At 52.1% G+C, this 23,111-nt stretch overlaps 7 protein-coding genes across 7 annotated transcripts; 4 read left to right on the forward strand and 3 right to left on the reverse strand.

Moving 5' to 3' along the window:
- Positions 1 to 460: 460 nt before the first annotated feature.
- Positions 461 to 1,000, forward strand: J4E88_002618 (uncharacterized protein; the record flags this gene model as incomplete). The annotated part of the gene is made up of 1 exon (XM_049396278.1): positions 461 to 1,000. One exon carries the CDS (start codon positions 461 to 463, stop codon positions 998 to 1,000), a length of 540 nt encoding a protein of 179 aa, XP_049257626.1.
- A 112-nt stretch (positions 1,001 to 1,112) lies between these two features.
- Positions 1,113 to 2,462, reverse strand: J4E88_002619 (uncharacterized protein; the record flags this gene model as incomplete). The annotated part of the gene is made up of 1 exon (XM_049396279.1): positions 1,113 to 2,462. The coding sequence occupies one exon, from the start codon at positions 2,460 to 2,462 to the stop codon at positions 1,113 to 1,115; it is 1,350 nt and encodes a 449-aa protein (XP_049257627.1).
- Positions 2,463 to 3,361: 899 nt separating this feature from the next.
- Positions 3,362 to 3,735, reverse strand: J4E88_002620 (uncharacterized protein; the record flags this gene model as incomplete). The annotated part of the gene is made up of 2 exons (XM_049396280.1): positions 3,362 to 3,580; positions 3,661 to 3,735. The coding sequence occupies 2 exons, from the start codon at positions 3,733 to 3,735 to the stop codon at positions 3,362 to 3,364; spliced, it is 294 nt and encodes a 97-aa protein (XP_049257628.1).
- A 1,934-nt stretch (positions 3,736 to 5,669) lies between these two features.
- J4E88_002621 (uncharacterized protein) lies at positions 5,670 to 7,082 on the reverse strand (the record flags this gene model as incomplete). Its single annotated transcript, XM_049396281.1, has 1 exon — positions 5,670 to 7,082. The coding sequence occupies one exon, from the start codon at positions 7,080 to 7,082 to the stop codon at positions 5,670 to 5,672; it is 1,413 nt and encodes a 470-aa protein (XP_049257629.1).
- Positions 7,083 to 7,440: 358 nt separating this feature from the next.
- On the forward strand, positions 7,441 to 8,781 carry J4E88_002622 (uncharacterized protein; the record flags this gene model as incomplete). Its single annotated transcript, XM_049396282.1, has 1 exon — positions 7,441 to 8,781. The coding sequence occupies one exon, from the start codon at positions 7,441 to 7,443 to the stop codon at positions 8,779 to 8,781; it is 1,341 nt and encodes a 446-aa protein (XP_049257630.1).
- Positions 8,782 to 12,793: 4,012 nt separating this feature from the next.
- Positions 12,794 to 13,797, forward strand: ADK1 (adenylate kinase; the record flags this gene model as incomplete). The annotated part of the gene is made up of 4 exons (XM_049396283.1): positions 12,794 to 12,956; positions 13,018 to 13,070; positions 13,123 to 13,277; positions 13,335 to 13,797. 4 exons carry the CDS (start codon positions 12,794 to 12,796, stop codon positions 13,795 to 13,797), a joined length of 834 nt encoding a protein of 277 aa, XP_049257631.1.
- A 6,256-nt stretch (positions 13,798 to 20,053) lies between these two features.
- On the forward strand, positions 20,054 to 20,510 carry CHZ1 (Histone H2A.Z-specific chaperone; the record flags this gene model as incomplete). Its single annotated transcript, XM_049396284.1, has 3 exons — positions 20,054 to 20,200; positions 20,267 to 20,276; positions 20,338 to 20,510. The coding sequence occupies 3 exons, from the start codon at positions 20,054 to 20,056 to the stop codon at positions 20,508 to 20,510; spliced, it is 330 nt and encodes a 109-aa protein (XP_049257632.1).
- Positions 20,511 to 23,111: the final 2,601 nt, after the last annotated feature.

A 23,111-nucleotide genomic window follows, 5' to 3' on the forward strand; every position in this document is an offset into this window, starting at 1 on the left:
TTCAACCTCAACAGATTCTGATCGTGACCTGCCAAAGTTTGCACATATCCCAACAAAACGTCTACATAGTCGTAATAGGGTCGCTAGCAACGGCCCTGCATGGTGGCTGACTGTCAGCTGGTCAAGTGATCGGCGTATTGCCCTGGTTTCATTCATCACTGCCTGAACCATGAATTCAGGCCTACAATCGAAACCTCATTTCCAAGCTTCTAAGTTCGTGATAGGTCGACCAGGTACCCGTTTTGACAGTCTCGTGCTATGCGCCACACGGCATGGCTGTTCATCGGCGACACTGAAGTGTTATCTTCATTCAACAGAAAGATAAATCCTTCGTAATGGTAGAAGTATAAGGATCTCATTGCTGAACTCACATAGTTGTATCGTTTACACAGCTTCACAGTTCCCATCATTATCCAACCCCTCAACCCCTCAACCACCACAGCCACCACAACCACCCCAAATGGCCAATCCTCGACCCACCCTCTCCCCCTCTTACTTCCACCGCATAACCAACACCGCCAATTCCTCCAACCCCACCCTCGACATCGTCAACGACCACGGCACCCAAAACAGCACCGGCCTCCTCAAATTAACCCGCGAAGGCTACTACTCAGGCCAATACTGGGCTTTCATCCCCTCACCCTCATCCTCAACCCCAAACACTTACCGCCTCCGCACATGGTGGCTAGGCCCAAACCGGCTCCTCGATGTTTACGCAGAAGATACTTCGAAAGCGGTGTTGAGGCGGGCGGACGACACGCCGCATGCGCTGGATTGGAAGGTGGGCGAGTGGGGTGATGGTACTTGGTGGATTGGGAATGAAGCGAGTGGTGTACTGAAGGTTATGGATGTTGGTGGGCAGGATGGGAGGAGAGTTGTGTTAAGGGAGAAGGATGAGGGGGCTAAGACGCAGAGGTGGAGAATTGAGGTCATTAGGGATATTAGTGAGGACGAGTTTTATGATAGACCCGCTACACCAGGGGAGGGAGAGGGCTGCTAGGAAATGGATAGTTGGAGAAGACAGTGCATGAGGGATGTTGAGTGATCTATCCAGTCGTGTGATTCGTGTCTATTCGTTCAATCTATATACACATGTTCTTGATGCGAAATATCTACGAGGCGGGAGCAGCGGTGCCGTAAGGAATAGCCTTGGCGCTCTCAATGTCGACGTAACCGTACTTGCTTCCGGTCTTGTCGTCGGAGAAGCCCTGAGCCCAGGTACCCATGTCCTTCTGGAAAGCCTCGAAGTTCTTCTCGTCGCTCAGGTCGATAGGCTGTTGGTCTTTTCCCAGCTGCCTAATCTGTGTTCCTGCTGCAACGTTGGTGATGCCGAAGTCGTTGTCGTCGGTCAATTGGTTGATCGCGGCGTGAACCTCACCGTTGATGATCTGGCGAGGAAGCTCGGGCTCCTGGGTGACTGGACGAGCGAGACCAACACCGTCGACAGTGTTGAGGGCGTCGACCATGGCGGCGGCGCTCTTGAAGCCACCAGTGACGTAGGTCCTGGTCTTAGAGAGCGAAGGAGTGATCTTCTCGGCGAAGTCGAGGAAGAAAGCCTCACGCTTCTTGGTTGACTCGCGCTTGTGACCGAAAGCAAGCTGCTCGTAGGTACCACCGGAGAGCTCAACAAAGTCGAAGCTGTTGTCCTCAAGCAACTTGCAGAGAGTTGCGGCCTCCTCGGTACCGAAACCCTTGTCTTGGAACTCAACGGAGTTGAGCTTGATGCCAAGAACGAAGTTGGAAGATGTGCGCTTGCGGACTTCCTTACCAATCTCGGTGACGATGCGTGCGCGGTTCTCGAGAGATCCACCGTACTTGTCGGTACGCTTGTTGGTGCTTGGGGCAAGGAATTGTGCGAGCAGGTAGCCGTGGGCGCCGTGAAGCTGGATACCGTCATAACCGGCCTTCTCAAGGTACTCAGCTGCGTGAGCGAAGCCCTCGATGACGTTCTTGATATCCTCGTCGGTAGCGGCGCGTGGCTTGGCGAAGGTCATGCCCATGACGTTGCCCTCTAATTGTACGTCGGATGCGGAGATGGGGTTCTTTTGGATGCTCTCGGTTACCTGGCGACCTGGATGGCTGACCTGTCCGACGATCAAAGAGCCGTGCTTCTTTGACTGTGTCGCAAGCTCCTTGAACATCTCAAATCGCTCGCCCTCGTACTTTGAGCCGCGGGGAATGATGGGGTTGCCAGCAGCCTCCAGGTGGTCGTATTCGATCATGATGTTACCGGTCAGGATGACGCCGAACTCGCCCTCGCCCCAGCGTCGGTAGACGTTGACGAGGTTCTTGGAAGGAACACCACGAGCTTCGAGGTTTTGAGCATCCCATGACGATAGACGCTCGGTCATGGCGCCCTTCAGGAATCGGTTCTGCGCAGTCTTCTTGGAGAATGCAAAGTCGAGAGGCTTTGCCAAAGGGGCAGGGTCCTTCTTCTCGGCTTCGTATCTTCTTGGTGCCATGTTTGCGGAAATGTGAATAGGTATCTAACGAAAAAGACAAAAGTATAGTATAATAAGACTGATGTTTGGAAGTTGTATGTTGTGAGTGAGATGCGAACTTGGCGTGCGATCAATGGCGGTCTATAAGTGTTTCGTTAGTGCTTCATCAGTTTTGCATTTCTAAGCTGTTCCACGAATATGTTGCCAAACAATGACGGACTCGTCCGAGATTGATCCATAGCGACGTCATAGAGGTACGCTATAGGCTAGGGCCCGGCTACGACACCTCGGCAGATGTAGGCGAAGCGCCGTGATCTAGGCGGGCCTCTTGCGGGATGCCAGAAGATCGAGTTAGGCTGTACTCCGGAGTATGGTGGAAGAGAGGTTTGTGGGGTTGAAATGTCGCGCTGGAGCAGCGGAGTGCGTGGCGTCATTCTCGCGTTACAAATCGTTCAGGAACCTGGCGAATCGGGCCGACGATGTTGCGGTTGCGTGCTATCACGTGACGGCGAGCTGTTAGGACCTCACGCCATCGTCGGAGCACGATCCCATCCGACAACAACACCACGCGTTCAGCGAATGCCACGACCATCCATCGATTGCCGAGATCACTTCCAAAGATTTCCAGCGCGTGCCTCGGATCGGCAACGCTGTTCCCGCTGCACCGATGGAGGGGTCCACCAACCGGCCGACTCGCCCTCTCCAAAAAGCACCAGAAGATTACCATCCCCAACAGACGAATCACTGATAGGTCATGGTACCTTCCAATATCGATAGTTCGAATGTATTGTACGTGACGAGTAGGTGTCTAGGATACAAGGTGGACGGCTACACTATGTTGCATAGCATTGCCTCCAAATTCCTTCGCTCCCCGAAATGCTGAAAGCGTTTGTTGCTTGCCAAGACGCATGCGATCGCCCTTACTCCGCCAGCACGGATAGCCCGGTGAAAGGAACCTCCTGGCACTTGTTCTGCTCGGTAATGAAAATCTCGTCACCAGCCTGGCAGTCGGTCGAAGCGTAGACGCGGAGAGACAGGCCCTTGTTGCTATCGAATGCAACGCTCTTGCCAGTGTTGAAACCCTGACACTTGTTGTTACCACCCTCGCCGAAGTTCTTGTACTGGCCGGTCTCGCAGTTCTGGAGGAAGAGATGCAAGTCAGCGGGTGTTCATGACGAGTATATCGCCTTGCGGAGGCTCGCTTCAGGACATGACTTACGGTAATGGAGAAGGCGTTGATCGCAGGAGCGAGAGCGGCAGCAATGGCAATGACGGAGGCAAGAGTGAACTGCATCTTGAAGTTCTGGGAGGAACAGTCAGCTGGAAGCAAAAGCAAGAGATTGACAAGACACACTGTTGGAATGTTTGAGGTTGGAGTGGGAGTCAGTTGCTTGAGGTTTGAAGATCGTGTTGGATGATGAACCCTTGAAGGGACAGCAGCCTGATATTTATACCTTCTCCAGGCTCGATATGCCATGCTGGAGAGGCACAGTTTCGACAATCCAACACGCATTCACAGCACGATAGCGAGGCTTACGATCACCATCTTCAGGCGCCCAACAGTGGGCTCTCTACTCGGGCTTATTACGCCAGGTTGGAGTGGCTAAACCTCGGAAGCCTAGACGTCACTGCATACTGAGCGCGGCAAGCCACTGCGAATCTATTTAGGCATCCAGTGACGAAGGGAGAATGACGGGTGGAATCCGCAGGTTGACGAATCGTTATACACCGAGGGCCAACAAGATACATCTCCCAAGAGTACGCGAAACACTAGCAACGTCATGGCCTCCTTGGTCAGTAACGTCATGGAACAGAGTGTATCTCAGAACTGCTTTGGTAAGACCATTCGTGGCACGATGGCGTTCGAGGAGGTATCGCATCTGTGAGTTTGATGTCTAGTTCTAGCGTTCCCTCCTCAGTGGCCTGTGCTTCACTCATACTAAAAGCCTATCGATCTATGGAAGAGGCGCTATAGGCATCATGGTTCGTCATCCTTGGTTAACACTTTCGCCGCACAGGCGATGGTGATCAATGAACGACCGTCGCAACGCTTGGCGATGGTAGGCCTTACACCACCGGTACTTGTTACACCCATGTACATATACCACGATCAGCAAAGCCAAGGAGAACCGGAGCCCTGAAGATGTTCCAAGCCCGACCTAGACGCTCTCACCACTCCTTTATGATTACGATCGTCAACAACAAACCCACTCATGGCGGCGCCTGCCACGATCCGACGACGACACAGGGCAGGTCTTCAATCCTCACCGCTGCGCATCAGAGACGAGCAGGAAGCTCCCACCCGCTGATATAGCGGTGTCGCTTGCCTTAGGCCAACATCCAAGATCAATTCGCTGGAGTAACTTCGGTCTCTCCTCCACCAAGATCGTACTTCCACGTTCGTCCCGCTAACTAAGGCGGTATGCAAGTGTGTAGACGTCTGAGCATCTTGGCTCGTCATCGTCTTACTTTGACTTGATACAATCTCCCCAGTTGTTGAAGTAACATGCTTTCTTTCATTACGACATCTACAAGAGATCAAAGCACCCCAACAATACTACATACGACAACACATACTAGACCGATATGCGCTATACGTCAGAACGGAGGATGCGGGATTTCGTGGCATGCAATCCTTCGACGGGTCGGTAGCAGGAGTCTGGGGAGCGGACCCACGCGGCCCGCCTGACCTACGTGAAAGAAACGCCAATGCACGCGCATCTATCCACCTATGCGCGTTCTCCAGGGGCCTGTAGAACACTGTATCCCGAAATGGGACATCTGGCGACCATTCATATACTACCAAGCAGTGCATTCTGGGCTCGGTGCTAGTTCGGCCCTCTCATGACGCCGGACTGGCTAGCTCAGATCTTGGCCAGCAACATGGTGGAGTAAGGCGAGCAAGACATATTTGTAATACAACATCACATTGCGCAAAGGCAAGAAGCGTAACGATAAGAGTGGGCATCTGATAAAATGGAGTAGGATCAAACTCGTCGCCAGCTCCCAACATTCCGAATGCGAAGCCCGATGCTTGAGCTGTCTTGATTGCTCGGATTATATGCAGCCCTATCTGAAGGATAGTTGATCTATCCACCGACTGACACATTTCACTGCATCTCTACCAAGAGCTCGTTCCAAAGGCCACCACAATGCGCTCTTCTAAAGATCTGGGCCCGCCAGATCGCAGCTTATAGAACGTATACAACAAAGTTGAGTAGATTACATCTAACTGCCAAACAACTCGGAAAGACGCTCAACAAACGGTACGTGGAGCTCAACAAATGGTAAGCGGTTCTCAGAGATCAACCGCCTCTTCGTATTCTGGACAAGGCGTAATAAAGGCAGAGAATCGATTCGGAAATCAGCGCGAGCCATCGTGCAGGCATAGAGGATGCGGCGTAGCTCCCGTGAGTAAAGTGCATCTGAAGTTTCGAAATTCTCAGGCAGCATTGCCTTCTCGTCCAGACAAGTAGGGGATTGGACGTTCTGCACAACACACCAAGTTAGTTGTCCGATCTGATACACATCGACGGCTTTGGTGCCATTTTGGCCCTCCGGTGGCTCGTACGCATCGTCCATACACGGTATTTCATGTGGCTCTGAATCTTCGTCTTCATCCATAATTTTAACTTCTGATTGCCGCAAGGCGCAGCCAAAGTCGCCTAACTTAACGATCGGATATTCAGTCTTGTCTCGGGTGCTGGAAGTGAGAAAAACGTTGGACAGGATGATGTCGCGGTGATACACGGTATCCCAAGAGGCATCTTTTTCAACTTTCAGGCGTTCATCTCCGGGCTTCTGCTGATCAATCTTTTCGAGCACATTCGGACCATAGTGCAGGTACACAACCGCCCGTACCAGGCTCTCTAAGATGTGCCAAATGAAGAGCTCAGGGACTGGAAGTTCTACCTCAAAGGCATAATGTTCGACGAAGTCCAACAATGTACCTTTGTTGCAGTACTCCGTAATCATCCATGCCGTGTCGTGTATGCTCTTCGGTGCGCTACCATCGAAGAACTTGATTACGTTGTCGTGTTGCAAAGTCCCGAGAATCTCGAGCTCTCGCTCAGCGAAGCCGAGATACTCAGTGGGTAGGGGAAGAGTCTTCATGATCTTTGTGGATCTATCGGGGTCGTTCTCGTTGTGGACTAGATAAACGCCACGATTGAAGCTACCTTCAACGTCGTGTAGCTCGCGATCGATGCGCCATGCGTCACCAGCTTTACCGTCGTCAATCTTTCCATCGAGTACGAACCGCTGGTCTGCTAACTCGGAGGCAAACATGTTATTCAGCACATCAATTAGCTTATGCAGGTCTTTGACCGTCGGTCTTCGCAAGATATTGCCGTCCTTGACTTTGTAACAGCGGAGGAACAGACGGAATGCGTGAACGAAGCCTGGGTAGTCCTTTGGGTCCGCGGAGCAAGTTTTCAGATTCTTCTCTTTCAGAAACCTTATGAACGGAACCTTATCAGTAGGGTAAAACCAGGAGATCTCCTTTGAAATACACCAGTGCTCAAACTCATTGGAAAAGTCTGGAGATTTCAGACCTTTCGTTGCTAGCTCCTCGAGCGATTGGAGTGTTGAATGCGTTGCTACGCTGACATTCGTTTCAGTTGCACTCGAGTTCGAGGCCATGTTGAAAGCCGTAAGAGCTAGATGACGTATGTCTTCGTCAGTGGTTGAAGCCGAACTGGTGAGAGAAGAAAAGAAGATTGTAGAATACTATACACCGGAACGGTATATAGTGCTGTTCCAAATAAGTATCACATCGTGTATCGACAACGTATGACGTTGTGGAGAACCAGGTCATGATTCGCGTACACAACACTATGCCCCTATGAATCATCTGCATGCCGTTAACAAAGTACACCCAGAGGTAAATGCACGGCGTATCTGTCCACTCCGTATATACCTTGATCGTGATGCTGCTGAACTGTCGATAGCATTAACGTCTCGCGAGGAGGCCTTTAGTATCATACGTGTTAACCACGACATGTCAGAGGAAACTTACAAGCGTCGCAATCGAGCCGACAGCGGCACCTTCACATGTAAAGATGAAGCCGAAAGTTTCTGCGAAACAATGCAGGGCCTTTCCGACTACCTCATCGAAGAAGACCCCAAACTCGACAAGCCCGATCAGCTTACCCTACGTTACTTCAGGCGAGTCTACCAGGTTCCAGACAACACTAACTACGTAATCACTAGATTCCTGGACCGTACCCGACTAATCGCATCGCCCTCTGATCCTGCCGATGCACCAGGTCTGGCTCATTGCATACAGCTTGTGTCGAATAACGAATCTGGAAGCTGGGCTGAGAACCGGGCTGAGAATGAGCGCACAGTCAAGAACTTACTGCTAGACCGAGCGAACCGAGCATGTAATCGCGATATCTTCGCTTTTGGGAAAGTCGTCGGTGGACGATGGACTATCGAGTCGGAACTGGGAGGTGTTGACGGGACTTTCAATCAAGGTATTCTTTTCGTGCGCGATGATTTTCAAGAAGACATGCGCATCATGAAGATCTTACCTTCAGAAGCCATGTATCCTGGCTTTCAAGCCCGAGAGATGAACATTCTGAGCCGCCTACATCATCGCAACATCATCACCCTTTACGACGCCCATCTCCCCAGCCCAGTAACAGAACGTCACGCCTCGCCGTATCTAGTAACAGAGTACTGTGACAAAGACACTCTAGCCGATTTGATCAAAAATTGGAACGAGCGCGGCAAGCTTATCCCAGAAAGCTTCGTCTGGCAAGTCTTCGAAGCCCTAGTAACAGCCGTGCAGTACCTACATCACGGACCCTATCCCTACAACGAAGCGGCTTACAATTGGGATCCTATCACCCACCGAGACATCATCCCATCCAACATCTTCCTGAAAGGCGATCCACAGATCAACCCAAGCGACTACCCCATCAGCATCAAACTAGCAGATTTCGGCTGTGCCATCACCGATAGCGAAATGGAAGCTCACCACTATACCCTCCGTGATCTTCCTCTCGTGGCTGATCAATACAGGCCTCCAGAAGGGGCGCAAGCGACTGAAGCGACGGATATGTATCAAGTTGGGTTGGTCATGTCGCTCATGTATTGCATGATGGATAGCCCTTTGCGAGATCTTACCGAAGCGGGTAACTTATCAAGGAACTGTCTTAAGGGTTACAAGGGGTATTCGCCCGAGTTGCGCATGTATATCGAGATGTGTCTTGATGTCGAGGATGATCAACGGCCCGATGCGAACTTCTTTCTGCTACGCATTCAAAGTGCGCGGAGGTCGTTGCGCAACATGGGTAGGTTTGATGGGCAGGTCGATCTTTTTGCAAAGCATTAAGTTTATCCTAGTACCTACGTGGATGGAGAAAGTTTGTGAGATTAATGTAGGTAGAGCCATGGTAGTCCAGTCACCTCTTTGTTCGTTACGGTCCGCGTAGATGCCTCAAGACCTACGTCATCACAGCGCATTGTGTCCTATGCCTGTAGTGGGAGCGGGACTGTGATAAGTAAACCCCGTTCTCAATGCCCCGAGGCTAGTTGCAATATCTGGGATATGATTGCGTGCATCCAAAGCTGATGTCGATTCAATGATGCTCTTGGCATGTTCCTGTTGTTGCGGGGTCGAAAGCGTCGTCGCCGCCGCATTCGGGAACGCGGCTATCGAATCGCCCCTAGCTTACGTAGGTACCTGCCCAAGCAGGAGCCTGACACTTTCTTCTCTACAGCCACTGTATCACACCATCCAATCTCGGAACTTCAACTGCAATTATGTGCCATACAGGCGGGGAAGCCTTTGACACTGCACGAGCATTGCCACTCGAACGTCATGCATGTCGTACCCTGCGATGCGCTGCTGCAAGGCGCTGCTGAGCGCCGAGATCCGCGAGTGAGTGGGTTGTACATTTGTGACGTCCCCGGCGGCTACAGCTATTCACGGCCGTATCATAGGGCCGGAGCAAATACGGCTGAGGGGTAGTACTTGAAAGTGTGGGATCTGAGAGCAGATAAGGCGTTGGCTAACAAGTTGATTCGCTACGGATATCGACATAGCCTCGCCGGTCAATAGGCTACAAGGCAGCCTTGCGCTGGGAAAATTGACATACCCACGTCGATCAACATGCTGCAATGCAGTATTGCGGCGCAGTCGCCTACCTCACACAAAGGTTCCCACGTGCTGCGGGGCTGAACTGCACTTAAAGAAGAGATGCAAGCTCTTACGAAGCTCAACCCAATTTATATCGAAAAAATCACACCTAAGCCAGCACATTACGGAGAGAAGGTTCTTATGGCCCCTCAATTTGTGGTTAAAGCAATCTCAGATCCAAGGCAAGACTCTGGGCGCGGCTCGGAGGTATGGTCATTGAGCGGTGGGATAGTACAAACCCATGCCGATGATCCAAGTAACTGGACGTCTAGATTCCTCCTTGAAGCGATTCCCGAGTTTGCCAAAGACATACCGATCGATGACCCTCAACAGCCTGCGTGTTTTGCTATCAAGCAATGCATGCAGGGGAAGCCTGGGTTTGCTGGCTCTGCCTATCACAGTGCGGCCTTGGAAGAGACAATCCGGTGTGGATGCCGCTACTGCGGTGCTGTGTGTGAGATCACAACGGAGTCTATTGGGCGTGATATCAGAATCGGTTACTGGAAGGATACCTTGAGTGTTACATTCGATGCATTTAGGAGAGATGGAAAATCCCAAGACACAGTGAGGACGAAGCTGTTCGTCCTGGACGGTAAGTCAGTACATGGTGGTAATGTTAGCTTGACTAATGACGGCGCAGCTCAGGAGGACCCTATTCTTCCCGTCTGGACAGACCTTCCAGGCAATACTGCATCGAGACAGAGCTTTGAGAACATCAAGCGCTGGCTCAATACATGTCTGAACACGCATAGATTGTGCTCACTGTCACACGAAACTCACGACCGCATCAAAGTACCTGACCACATCAAAGTACCTGACCACATCAAACTACCTGGCCACATCAAACTACCTGACCGCATCAAACTACCTGACCGAGTGGTAGAGGTGAGCGTCGATACACCACGTCGAATTCGCTTGATCGAAACGAAAGGACTAGAAGGGCAATATGCATGTCTCAGTCACTGTTGGGGCGGTAAGCAGCCATTGCAGACAACTCGGAAGCCAGACACACTGTCTTTCCATCTGCAACACATCCCAGAGATAGCCATACCGCGAACGTTTCGAGATGCTATTACGGTTATTCTTGAGCTTGGAATCCACTACATCTGGATAGACTCATTATGCGTAAGTCACTTTGGCATTCCCGTGAATGGGATGTCATTCAATCTAGGTACTGACTAGATGGTCAGATAATCCAAGACGATGAGGCGGATTGGCAGAATCAGTCTGCTCAAATGGCTGATATATATGCAAACTCTACGATAACGATCGCGGCGTCAGCATCTACAAGTCCAGACATGGGTCTCTTCCGGATCACAGATTCGAAATATGTCGGCAGACCTATGACAAATGCTCCTAGCTTCCACGTGAGATATCCACTGGGGCATGGAGGCCGTGATTTACCACTTTTTCAGCGAGGCTGGGCCTTCCAAGAGCGTATCTTGAGTCCCCGTGTTCTTCACTTTGCAGAGCATGAGCTCATCTGGGAGTGTATGGAATACGAAGACTGCGAATGTGGGGCCATGCGACTGGATTCCCTCAAAAGTCCAGGAGAATATACAGGAGGATATTTTCAAAAGACTATAGACGGAGAATGGCCGGCTACCAAGAGTCATTGTCATCCAATACGGTGGTGGTTACTCAAAGACAACCGCGAAAGGATTGCGGGCATATGGTCAAGACTCATCAGAAACTACAGCCAGCTGGAGCTGTCAAAGCCAAACGACATATTTCCAGCTATCTCTGGCATTGCGAAAAGCTTTGGGGAGGCCACCGGCTGGGAATACATTGCTGGCATGTGGAAAGAAGGGTTGATGCAACACCTCTCGTGGTACACGAGCCCGCCGGCGTTTCGATGCAAAGTATGGAGAGCGCCTACTTTCTCGTGGGCTTCTCTGATATTTCTAAAAGATGACTTTTATTCGGATTGCATTGCATACGAGCACATGCACGACATTCAAGATTTGGCTACAGTCGTGGAAGCCAAATGTTGTCCAAAAGGCGCCGACCCTACGGGTCAGTTGGAAAGTGGATACATCATCTTGTCAGGGACCATCATACAGGCCACTGTTGATCAGTGGTGGATCAAGCCCCTGGCGTCTTCGACGCAGACCTCCGAGCCACTCACGAGTTCTGAAACAGATGACACCCCATCCACAGACATGTCTGTCATCACACGTCGAAACCGCGATGCGTTCACGTTCGCGCCCGACTTCTACCATGAATTGGAACAAGGAGCAACGGTGCATTGTCTGAAACTGCTTCAGGCAACATGGACTGACAGAAAGCATGTTTCGTACTTGGTACTGTCGAAGAAAAACTCAACACCCTGGGAGTGCAATGGAAGGAGAGGCGAATGTGAGTTTGAGAGATTAGGTCTCATGGAGTCCCAACTTGAAAAAGATGGATTTCACCCGAAGATCTTTGAGGAAGAATCGCCAGAGCATGCCATCCAACACAACGCAGTGGTAAAGATTGTCTGAACTGCAGGCTGTAATAAACATGCGACAGCGGGGTGTCTTGGTACCTATTGACACGAAGGTGGTGGTAGCGATGGCAAATATCGGAGCAGATTTCTGGATACGAAAGATGTATAGTAAAATGAAGTACTTTCTCCATTGAATAATGCGCCTGTGCCCTTGCTATGCCTAATGCGAAGCATCATCGCAACGCGGGCGTACTTCTTGAACATTTCGTAGTCGCTGTATGCAGCTGCTTTCAATTCGTTCCCACCAATGTAGACGCTATGCGCGCAACCATGTGAAATTACCGTGACCCCACCTGTTCAATGCTGCTGATGCACTGGCCGCAGAAACAAAACTGCGTCCTGAATTGCACACAGCACGATGAACAGCTCATCACAACGGTGAATATACCGCTAACACAATGCCCAGCAAAGTCCGCGGCGCATTTCGCTCTGACATCACCGCGCCAATGCCAGGGTGAGACCGAGGATCGGGCAGAAGGGACGCATTTTCCCGCCGCAGCAGCCGAAGTTGAAAGCAGGGACGTGCACAACCGAGCAAGCAACTCGACCGTGAGCTCCACCTCATCCACAACGCGACCTTGCCCACTGCCATTGCGCAACCGTCCTTAATCCCCTCCCAGCGGTCCGCGCATCATCTTACTCTGCTCGTCGTACTCTACTTTTCCCACCCACTTTTATCTTCCCCACCGGACTCATCTCCCTCACAACTTCGGCGCAATGGCACCTTTAACAGATGCGTCGGTCGATGACCTCAAGAGCACCGTCACCAGCCTTGAGAAGCGCATCGCTGACCTGGAAAAGAGACTCGCAGGCCAGAATGGGGGTGCGCCTGCGTCTGCGGAGAGCGTCAGGATGATCTTGATGGGCCCGCCCGGTGCTGGTATGTTGTTCCCGGTTGGAGAGAGGGTAAAAAAGGCGGTTTTGCTGACATGGCCTGTTAGGCAAGGGTACTCAGGCGCCCAAGATCAAGGAGAAGTTCTGCGCTTGCCATCTTGTAGGTTCTTGAGATTGAGTGGGATAAGGGATTGGGGGCTGACAGATCACAGGCTACCGGAGACATGCTGCGCGCGCAAGTCGCGGCAAAGACTGCGCTCGGCCGGGAAGCAAAGAAGATCATGGACGCGGGTGGTCTGGTTAGCGACGAGATCATGATCAACATGATCAAGACGGAGCTCGAGAACAACGCCGAGTGCTCCAAGGGGTGCGTCTCCTCTTTTACACAGATTTGAAAGACATGCTAACACAACCCCACCCCCAGATTCATCCTCGACGGCTTCCCCCGCACAGTAACGCAGGCCGAGAAGCTCGACGGCATGCTCAGCATAACCAAGAAGCCCCTCCAACACGCCGTAGAACTGCAAATCGACGACGGCCTCCTCGTCTCGCGCATCACCGGCCGCCTCGTGCACCCCGCCTCCGGCCGCTCCTACCACAAGATTTTCAACCCGCCCAAGGCGCCCATGACGGACGACGTAACGGGCGAGCCGCTCATCCAGCGCTCCGACGACAACGAGGACACGCTCAAGAAGCGCTTGTCAACATACCATGCCCAGACTGCGCCAGTCGTCGCATACTACCAGAAGACGGGTATCTGGAAGCCAGTCGATGCGAGCCAAGAGCCTGGCCAGGTGTGGAAGAGTCTGCTTAAGATTTTCGACGATAAGGCCATGGTTGCTGGACGGACGGGTAGTCTGCTTAACAAGGTCGGGCTTAAGAACTAGGTGGCCTCCGGCGATGTGAGCAGGGAATGTGGTACCGGATTGCGAAGATACAACTACGGGGCACGCCTACGCTTTCATACCGCCAGGCAGACGCGTAGAGTCTCACAGCAGTCGGCTGATCATGTTTCAAAGCCACGTTACGAGAAAAGTCCACTTTTACGCTTTGGAATGAAAGAATGCACATATGGTTTGGATGGGTTCCTTGTACTTGTACAGATGCATACGCGTGGTGTGGGTGGTCTGTGGGGGCATACACCTTGTGTATTTCAGATGGCTCTTGCGGACTGGTTTTCTGGTAGTTTACCGAGATCGGGAATGCTAGAGATGTTTATGATTGATGCTTATGTGGTCGCGTATGTGGCCTCTTACTTGCAAACCGTAGTTTTGTGACCACACCCAAAAGTCGATGAGGATGCCTTGTCCTGGTGATTGAAACATATATACTGCACACTGCTCGCAAGTCACTACCTTCAATGTTCCTTGCGCCACAAACACACGTGCTCCCTCCCGCCGCCGCCTGCCGTTCCAACAACGTGTTCCCTAGTCCAAAATCGCGCGAACCCGTGGCCTCGGCGTTAGCACAACACAACTTCTCCTAACCTCCGGGGCGACTTGTCACTCCCGCGAAAAAGTGTCCTCAACGCAATCTAGTCCACAGAACGCCTTAGCCTCCCGTCTTGGAAAGGCGCATTCACCAGAGTCGCAATCGCATCGCATCCACACCTCAAGGAACCGCGCGCGCCACGCTCCAAACCTTAGACCCCAGGCCTCGAGCACAACGCGCCGAAGACGAAGACGAACCTCAGCCCATAACGCTTCTCCCGCACCCCAAAAAGGGGCCACAACACACCTGCCATCCCACCATAAACCGCACATCGCACATCCGCAAACATGTCAAGTAGATTCACCCGCGCGGACCCCCGCGACGACCTCTTCTCCTCCTACAACCGCAGCGCCTCGCCCTCGAAAACAAAAAACAAATCGCGCGCTTCCCCCTACAACGCTAGTATAAGCCAAGGATACGGGTATCCGGGTTCTTCTGCGGATGCGTATCCAGGGAGTGGGAGTGGAGGTGGAGGGTTGTATCCTGGGGGTAGCGCGGGGGGAAGTGCGTATGGAGGTGGTGGGTATGGGGGGTATGGTGTAGGAGGTGGGAGTGGAAGTGGAAGAGGAGGGGATAGGGATGGAGATGGTATTTACAGATCCGCGACACCGAATTCAAGAGGGCAGTACTCGGCGGCTGTGTTGGATGAGTTGGAGAGTCAGAATGATGAGCATGTTGGTGTTTTGACGGGGAAGGTTAAGATGTTGAAGGATGTATGTTTTGTCTCTCTCAACCCCATTACCTCCCCTCCCTTCCTTTCCATCTATCCCATGGAATACCTCGCTAATGTTGAAATAGTTAACCCACCTCATCGGCGACGAAATTCGCGACTCCACCACCCTCGCCGAGAAGATGAACGACCAGTTTGAGAACTCGAGGCATAAGATAAAGGGCACTATGAATCGCATGTTGCGGATGGCGCAGAAGACGGGGGTAGGGTGGAAAGTTTGGGTCGGGTTCTTTGCGGCAGTCATATTGCTGTTTTGGTGGGTGTGGTTGGGGTAATTGAAGAGGACGAAAAGGAAGAGGGGGGAAGGTCGGTATGGGCATGGGATATGTATTACAAGGTATACCTAATGTTGATGCTAGGCTAGCTTCAGATGGATGCTTGGAGAAGAGGTGGGTTGTGTTGCATTGCATTTGGCAGGGTGTTGCGGCGTTTAGTTATCACGAGGAGATTTGGCACAGCAAAGATGCAGCGCACATGTTTCAATAGAGCGTGGTATCCTTCTACGGTACATCCTTCGTATTCAGATGTTTCAAAACCATGGTAGGCGTATTGCTCTCAGGACGAATTATGGGACTACCTGCTCAACAGGGACCGAAGAGAAGCGAGCACGTGAGGACGACTGCCTAAACTCCTGCCTGGAATACTGAGTTTCTGTCGCTTTCCTCTCTCTTCAGTTCCCGACATTTTCGCCTTGACATTGCTCCTCACTGTCCTGGACGAGCCATCTTCGATCCACCTCTCAGAATGACGAATATCATCTCCTCCGGCCTTCCAAATAACATACCCACCCGCGACCATGCCGACTGGCCTGTCGCAAAAGACTACTTCATGTATCGACGCAGCCTTGATCGCGCCATAAGAGACAGATGCTACCACTACCACAACCCCGATGACGATGGAACATGGTGCAACCTCCACAACAAACCCGATCGCGAGTTTGTCTTCATGCCGCTGCGAGTCAACGGCAAGAACCATCAGGTCAGCAACACATCCAATCTTCCCGGGCTGCCAGCTGAGCTAATTTTGGATATTGCAGACCGCCTAGCACCGATTGACTTACTCAGCTTCCGTACAACTTGCAAGTACATGCGGAGTCTAACGTGCACGAGGGATGCTCGATCGCGCTTGCTACAGCTGCGTGCTGAAGATATTGACGAACACGCATGGCAGCAACGTAAAGACTGCTTCAAAAGGATGGCGGAGTATGAGGACTCCAATAACGCTCTTTACAGATACACTCCACGTGGCAAGCTCCTCTGCAGCTATTGCATGGACCTACACCCGGCTTCCTTCTTCGACGCAGTTGAAGCTTCCGCATGCAGCACCGGGAACATACACCGAAGACGCTGTACAGCATCGACAGCCAAAGTGTATCTGTGTCCGCACATACAGCTAACTTTTGACGATTTGCACCAACTCCACAAAGGCCCTGCTAATAGATTTGTGTGCACGATCTGCACAGCAAGCTGCACGTCAGGGGCCAAGTCGGCTGCCTCGAGGGACTACTGCTCGCTGTCTCAAAGAATGTTCCCGCCCCTAGACAGCAACCGGTACATGTGGCCAACACCAGGCTGTCTCCCCATTCGAGGCGGTACACTTCATTGTAACTCCTTCTCCGACAAATCCAGGATATTGTCCACCCTTCGCAAAGTCATCCAGATCGCAAACATGTACATCTGTCCACATGTGCATAGTAAAGAGAAGGTCTGTGGAATGCTCGGATCCATGATAGAAGATGCGCTTTTCCGCCGCCGCAAACGGAAGCATAGCTTCTATGATTCCGCGCCGTACCAGGCATCTCAGTTCTCAGGTTGTGCGAAGCCTGGCTGTGTGGCCGGAGTTGTAGTCCGTCTGGAAGAGGCCGGGATCACTATTGAGACTTCCAGGGAAGTGAAGATTACAACAGTAAGATCGGAGAATTGGATAGTGAGTACGCAGCCTCCAGTGGTTGATGCTCGGAAGTAGGCAACTGCTGGACGCTATTCCAGGCTCGGCTGTGTGAAACGTGTCTTTATGGTATTGATCCCTGGATAAGACTGAAGGAAGCAAATTAGGCCAGATATATCGCTGTGGCTCAACAAGCCGAGCTACCCATTACATACAAATGCACTTCCTCCCCTTATCCTTCCTTTCCTCTCCCTTAACCTTCGCACCCCCATCGTACTCCCTCCTACCCCTCATCAGAATTTCATCATTCACCTCTTTTACACCCCCAACATACTCACCCCTTAGCATCGTCTCAACCTCCTCAGTCAACCTTTCAATACCCGCTATAGTCCCTAGCCCAACATGTTCTATGTGCCCTTGCTCGATAGGCGCGGAAAGGCCTTGGAGGATGGCGTTGTATCTGTTGATGTAGGGTTCAAAGGCTGGGGAGTTGCGTCGCTGCGCGATGTTGATGATGATGGTGCATCGATGAAGGGCTCTTGTTAGACGTGGATTTGTGGATGGTGAGTTCGGGGTTGGGGGTGGAGGGGCTGTTGGGCTTTCGGTAGCTGGTTTGGATGACATCGTTGGTAATGTGCAGTAAAAGGAGTAGAATAGGGTAAACGGTTTATGAGGAGGCGTTGAGAGTGTTCAGTGGAAACAGAATGTAAGTACATCTATCACAGCTAGATTTATGCGTCGTCACAATCGTCACAGGCTGTCATTGATAGTTGGTAGTAAGCTGGCAGAGTGTCTCCAGCGATGCTTGGAAGTAGAATCCACCTACGTTCCTCAGTTACGTCACTAATCTTTACAACAAAGCGACTTCAACACACATAACATACCCTCACATATCCTCCACCCAATCCGCACATACATACCCTGCGCCTCCTCCTCCACAGCCACCAAACTAAAACCATGAAATACCCGCACATATCTGGCCGTAGAAATTCCGCACCAACAGAAGACTCAGCCCTCCTCCCACCGCCAAACACTCCGCTCACCCTCTCCCTCCTCACACCGCCCCGTCAATCCTCTCCCGTCAACCCACAAAAGCTCCTCTTCACACGCTACGAGCACACAGCATATCTCGCAAACACTCTATTAGCAGCAATGCAAGAGGTGTTTTACCGAGTCGTGCCATACCCGTTCGACAAGAAGTTATTAAGGAGTATACATAAGTTCAAACCGCTTTTGCTAGGGGAAGTGAAGAGATTTAGGGAGATGGAAGTATTGTATAGGAAGGCGATAGAGATGAAAGTGGAGATTGGAAGGCATGGGGGGTTTGATATGAGTATGGAGAAGGGAGTGGAGGAGTTGGAGGAGTTGCTTGGGAGGGCGAAGGAGGCTTTTGGTGGGGGCTTAGAGATGTAGAGAAGTGGTGATATCTTGTTATGTGGGGTGTGTCTGTTCATTTGTGCTGTGAAGGATACATGTCAATCAAAGCCCAGTAATTTCATGACAGCAGCCTTTTCGATTCTTGAAGAACAGTGAGCCAATGCGAGTAGGCGGGTTGTGACCATCGCTCGGACTCCGAACGGTGACGCCTCACACTGCACGTTTGCCATGCAAACAACCGTCATGCCACGAAAATAGTGACAGCCCAGCATTCCATACACCCAACCACCTCCGTGCCTCGTCTCCCCTTCCTCGTCATGCCCGATATTCATCTTCAGGAACACCTCTCAACCCACATACCAGCATCCCCACGCATCGCCAGCGCGACTCCAACCCCACCCACCATCTTCCCATTGCGCAAAACACAGCACCCCACTACACACATCACGCCCTTCAAAACATCATGCCAACAGACCCCCACGGGCAAGCCCACACAGGCACCTACGGCCTCTTCGACGACCCCGACGAAATCGCACAGACAACCGCGCGCGAAGAAGCGCACGAGATACACCGCTTGGAAGGCCAAATCCGACGTCAAGAACGCCGCGACAGACGTCTCGATCGGAAAGAAGAGAAAGCTGCGAAAAGAGCTGCAGCGGGGAAAGCGGCGAAGTTGAAACCACAGTCGAAGATTGTCGGATTACTTGGCCGCGTCTTTGGAGGTCGGATTCCTCCTACCACCATCGGGGGTTCTGCGGGTTCAGTGGAGGGGAATGCGGGTGGTGATAGTGATGGAGAGGAAGGGGTGAAGAAAGTAGAAAGAGTAAAAAGACCGGGGTATAAGATCGTACGCCGACCGGCGACACCGGATCAGGTGTATCATGCTGAAGATGTGGATGCCAGTGTGGATAGTCCTTGGTTGAGGGAGTGTGGGATGGTCAGGGTTAAGAGTGAGGGGAAGGGGGGCTGTCATATTGTTTCTAAGACGGATATTGAGAAGAGCGAGTAGGTGATGGGCGCTGTGTGGGTGGTTCTACGAGTTTGCGATAATACCCTTGTATGTGTGGAGGAAGCAGCAGCTGCTGAGTAAGGTTCAATGTCGCTTTGGTGGGTGGTCTTTCTGGGCTTGTCAACTCTTTCAAATCTTACTTCTCATGCCTCTGTTGCTGCTCGTTGAAGCGTCAAATTGTCATCTAAGCTGCTTTCGGTACGAGCCGCGCAGGACTCTTTTGAAGCTTAGCATTACGCTACTAGATGCGGGGTAAGGGCATAGTCTGCTTCAAAATAGACTGTTCCGTGCCTGCAAACCCCTCACAACAAAGTCGTTAGGTAGATTCAACGCGTGTCCATCGATTGCGATGATAGCAAAACGTGACAGCGAATAGATGGGGTTGACAGATGTCGATGGTCTGGCCACGCGCGCTAATGTTTGCTATTTGCTGTTTCGAGCAAGCGTTGGCCAGGGGATCGGCGAACTAAGCCCCTTGCAGCAAGCCGCAAGGGAAGGAATAGATGGACAGGGCTTCACCTCGACTTCTTGTTCTACACCGCTGCCGCAAACAAACAACACGCCAACCTCTCAATCGCACCCAAATCCCGTCGCACTCACCACCGCGACCCCCAAACCCCTCCCACACACACAACAACGACCCCACACCATGTCGGCCCAGCCAGAGAACCAACAAATGGAGGGCGTCCAGGACCCCGCTACCGACGTCAAGGGCAAGGGCAAGGCCCAGGAGGGCGAGACAGTAGAAGAGTCCATGGACGACGACTCGAGCGACGAGTCTGGCGTTGAGGACCAGGTACGTTCTCCCCGCGCTCACCGCCACAACTTCACGCGCAACCCAGCTAACATGAGCGCGTAACAGGCCGGTGAACGTAAGCTACCCTTTCCGCGCACTACCACACGCCTGAGCGTGTCGAGCTAACACGCACACAGCCGAGGAGCCCGATGAGGACAACATGGAGGAGATTGACACGTCCAACGTCCTGAGCAGCCGCACGCGCGGTAAGAACATCGACTTTGCCAAGGCCAACCAGGAGCTTGGTGATGAGGATGAGGAGGACGACGATGACGACTTTGTCGACCCTGACGACCAGATGAAGGACTAGATGTGTTGCTGTTGCGACATCCGTCTTGAGGTATGTACAACCAGTTCGCCCTTGCCCAAACAAAGAACCCCGCTAATCGTTTTTGTCTCGACTACAGGACTTCTCCGGCGCGTTCGATAACATCTTCGTCAGCTCCGTATCTTTGGCTAGGGTTATGTGATACATATACAAAAGGCATTTGGGTAGCGGGGAATGGAACTCTTACCGACGTATTGGAGTCTCGGCGCGACTTTGCAGGTACAACGGGACATTGAGTTGTGTGGATACTTTCATGTGTCGCATGGACAATGGCCTGCATCTTGAGCGCGTACATGGCACCAGCGTGCGTTTATGAAATGGAAATGATGAATACCCATGGACTTGACTTGGCTCGCGTGCATTTCTTGTACCAAGACAAGACTCTTCTGTTGCTAACACAGTAAATTGATTGACGCGCTCGAGAATGTCGCAAGACAAGACTTTACAAACCAAACATGGTCTGAGGATACTGGTAACAGCACGCGCTTACCCCGCCTTTCCTTGGTACCTCACAGTTTTCCAACGCGTGTGTACGGTACCAGCGTGGCCAGCCCCCATGTAAACCGACAATAGAGCACGTTACCATTACTCTACCCATTGCTCAAATTCTGGGGTCCAATGAACTAGCAAAGCTGCAGTAGTATGCAAGTAATGCAATTACTATTACATTTGCTCCCAGCAGACGGAGCTTCAAAACCGCCGACAGAGCTAAAAGGGAAATGTTGTGTGACGAGAAGCGTACATACGCATTGACTTATACACGGAATCAGGTGATGTCCATTCTTGTTACTAAGATTGTACGTAAGGTGACTGCAAGAGAGCGACTTGATGTGTCAGATTTGTCTTGAATGAGGACAAGAGAGAATGGAAAGAAAGGCGAGAGTCGGGATCGTGTGATGGGTGATTATCTTCAATTGGTGAGTAACAGCATGTTGCGGTCCGTGATGCCACGAGCCTCGGACGAGCACGACTTCCAATGTTGCGCTCTCGAGAGTCTCCAGAAGTAGAGACAAGGGGGTAAGTCCTCGAGAATCGATGACGAAGCGAAAATCAACACCATATACTTCAGACTGCAAAGATTAAGGACGTATCAATGCGACAGAATGTCCCGGGATATCCAGCAATGTCACGAGACCAGCAATCCCAGGAAGATCATCCCTCTTACGTATACACCTGTGGCAAGATTGACTGTCCCATCCCCATGGCACAGCATCGAGACCCTTGGAGATTGACCCACGTAACACGCTGTATGTTAATCCCGGAAAAACCTCGCTGCCTCCCACTCTTGCCCTTTCTGACCCAAAGCGGAAAGCATTAGGTACACGAATCCTACGGAAAGTTTTTTGTTGCCTGCAGGCTGAGTTGACGCGCTAGCTCAGGGTCCTGATGAGCTGCCTGGAGTATCCGCCGCGGACTTGACCAGCAGCGCCAGACAGCGTCCGAGGCGACATCGGCCAGGTTGAAAGGCAACGGGCTCGGCTGCACTGGCTGCGCGACACGGATTTGCCTGTTCTCGTGACTCGTCTCCCGCTACGTACTGCCGCCAGCTAAGGCAAACTGTCTTCCGGTCTGTTCCGAACATGATGAGGACATTGATGTGTGCTCGCCAGCCGTTACGTGGCGACGGGATGACCAGAGTCGCCCCATTTCCAAAACTCCAAGGACGGGCCTGCGGACGGTACAGTGAGATGAATTTGTTTTTGAGTTTGCGGCTAGGCAGAGGGATAATCACTGCACGCTGGGCGAGCGATGATGTCGACGAGTGCGCACAAAGAGAGGTTCATCGACGCTCCGCTGCTGGATGGCGGGGTTATATTGATCTCCCGTCCAACGAGCGTCGACACGACGTCTTCCGTCGCGCGACCGTCCGCCCTGGGTCGCGCTTGGGGAGAGAAAAGGCCTGAGATGACCCTCTCGAATTACGACAGACAAGTCGTGGGCTGCCGAGGCGAGGCCGCCGGGCCAATGGCAGCGGCCGCTTTTCAGATGATGCGGCGTGGGCTGCAGCGGCAATCTAGCCGGTGGAGCAGAGGCAGAGCGGAAACACATGCAAGTCCTGGTCATCAGATGTCAAACCGACCTTCGGAGCCCAGGATGCGGCGCACGGCCAAACTGCTGCAGGGCGGTCGCGCCTGTCTGGCCACTCACATCCTGCCCTTTGGTCATGGAGTGGCAGAAAAACCGTGGGGTAGACCAATTTTCCAGACGCAATACGCCGCGAGGCAGTGATGGTAGACGGACGTTGGAGACAGTGTAGTGTTCTAGGACGAGTTCATAGAGAATGTAGCGACTTCACATTGGAATAACTTGTGTGTAGTGGTATACCGTCTTGAGTGATTCGCGACTATAGACAGTCCGAGGTCGGGTCCGCTCCAACTTTCCATGCGATATTCACTCGTAAAGTACCAAGACCACCTCCAAGACCAGGCAGTTCCCAGTTCGCATCGGCACACACGCGGAGATGGCCTAAGTGACAGCACGAACGCCTCCCTCGACACGCTTCCAGCCCGGTAATTGGACAACGTTGAAGTCAAGTTGTTAGCGCATTGGGAAAATATCCACCCCACCAGGAGCCCTCCGCTC

The sequence above is a fragment of the Alternaria novae-zelandiae genome (assembly GCF_023758075.1).
Source record: "Alternaria novae-zelandiae strain BMP 2774 chromosome Unknown scaffold_4, whole genome shotgun sequence".
NCBI lineage: Eukaryota > Fungi > Ascomycota > Dothideomycetes > Pleosporales > Pleosporaceae > Alternaria > Alternaria novae-zelandiae.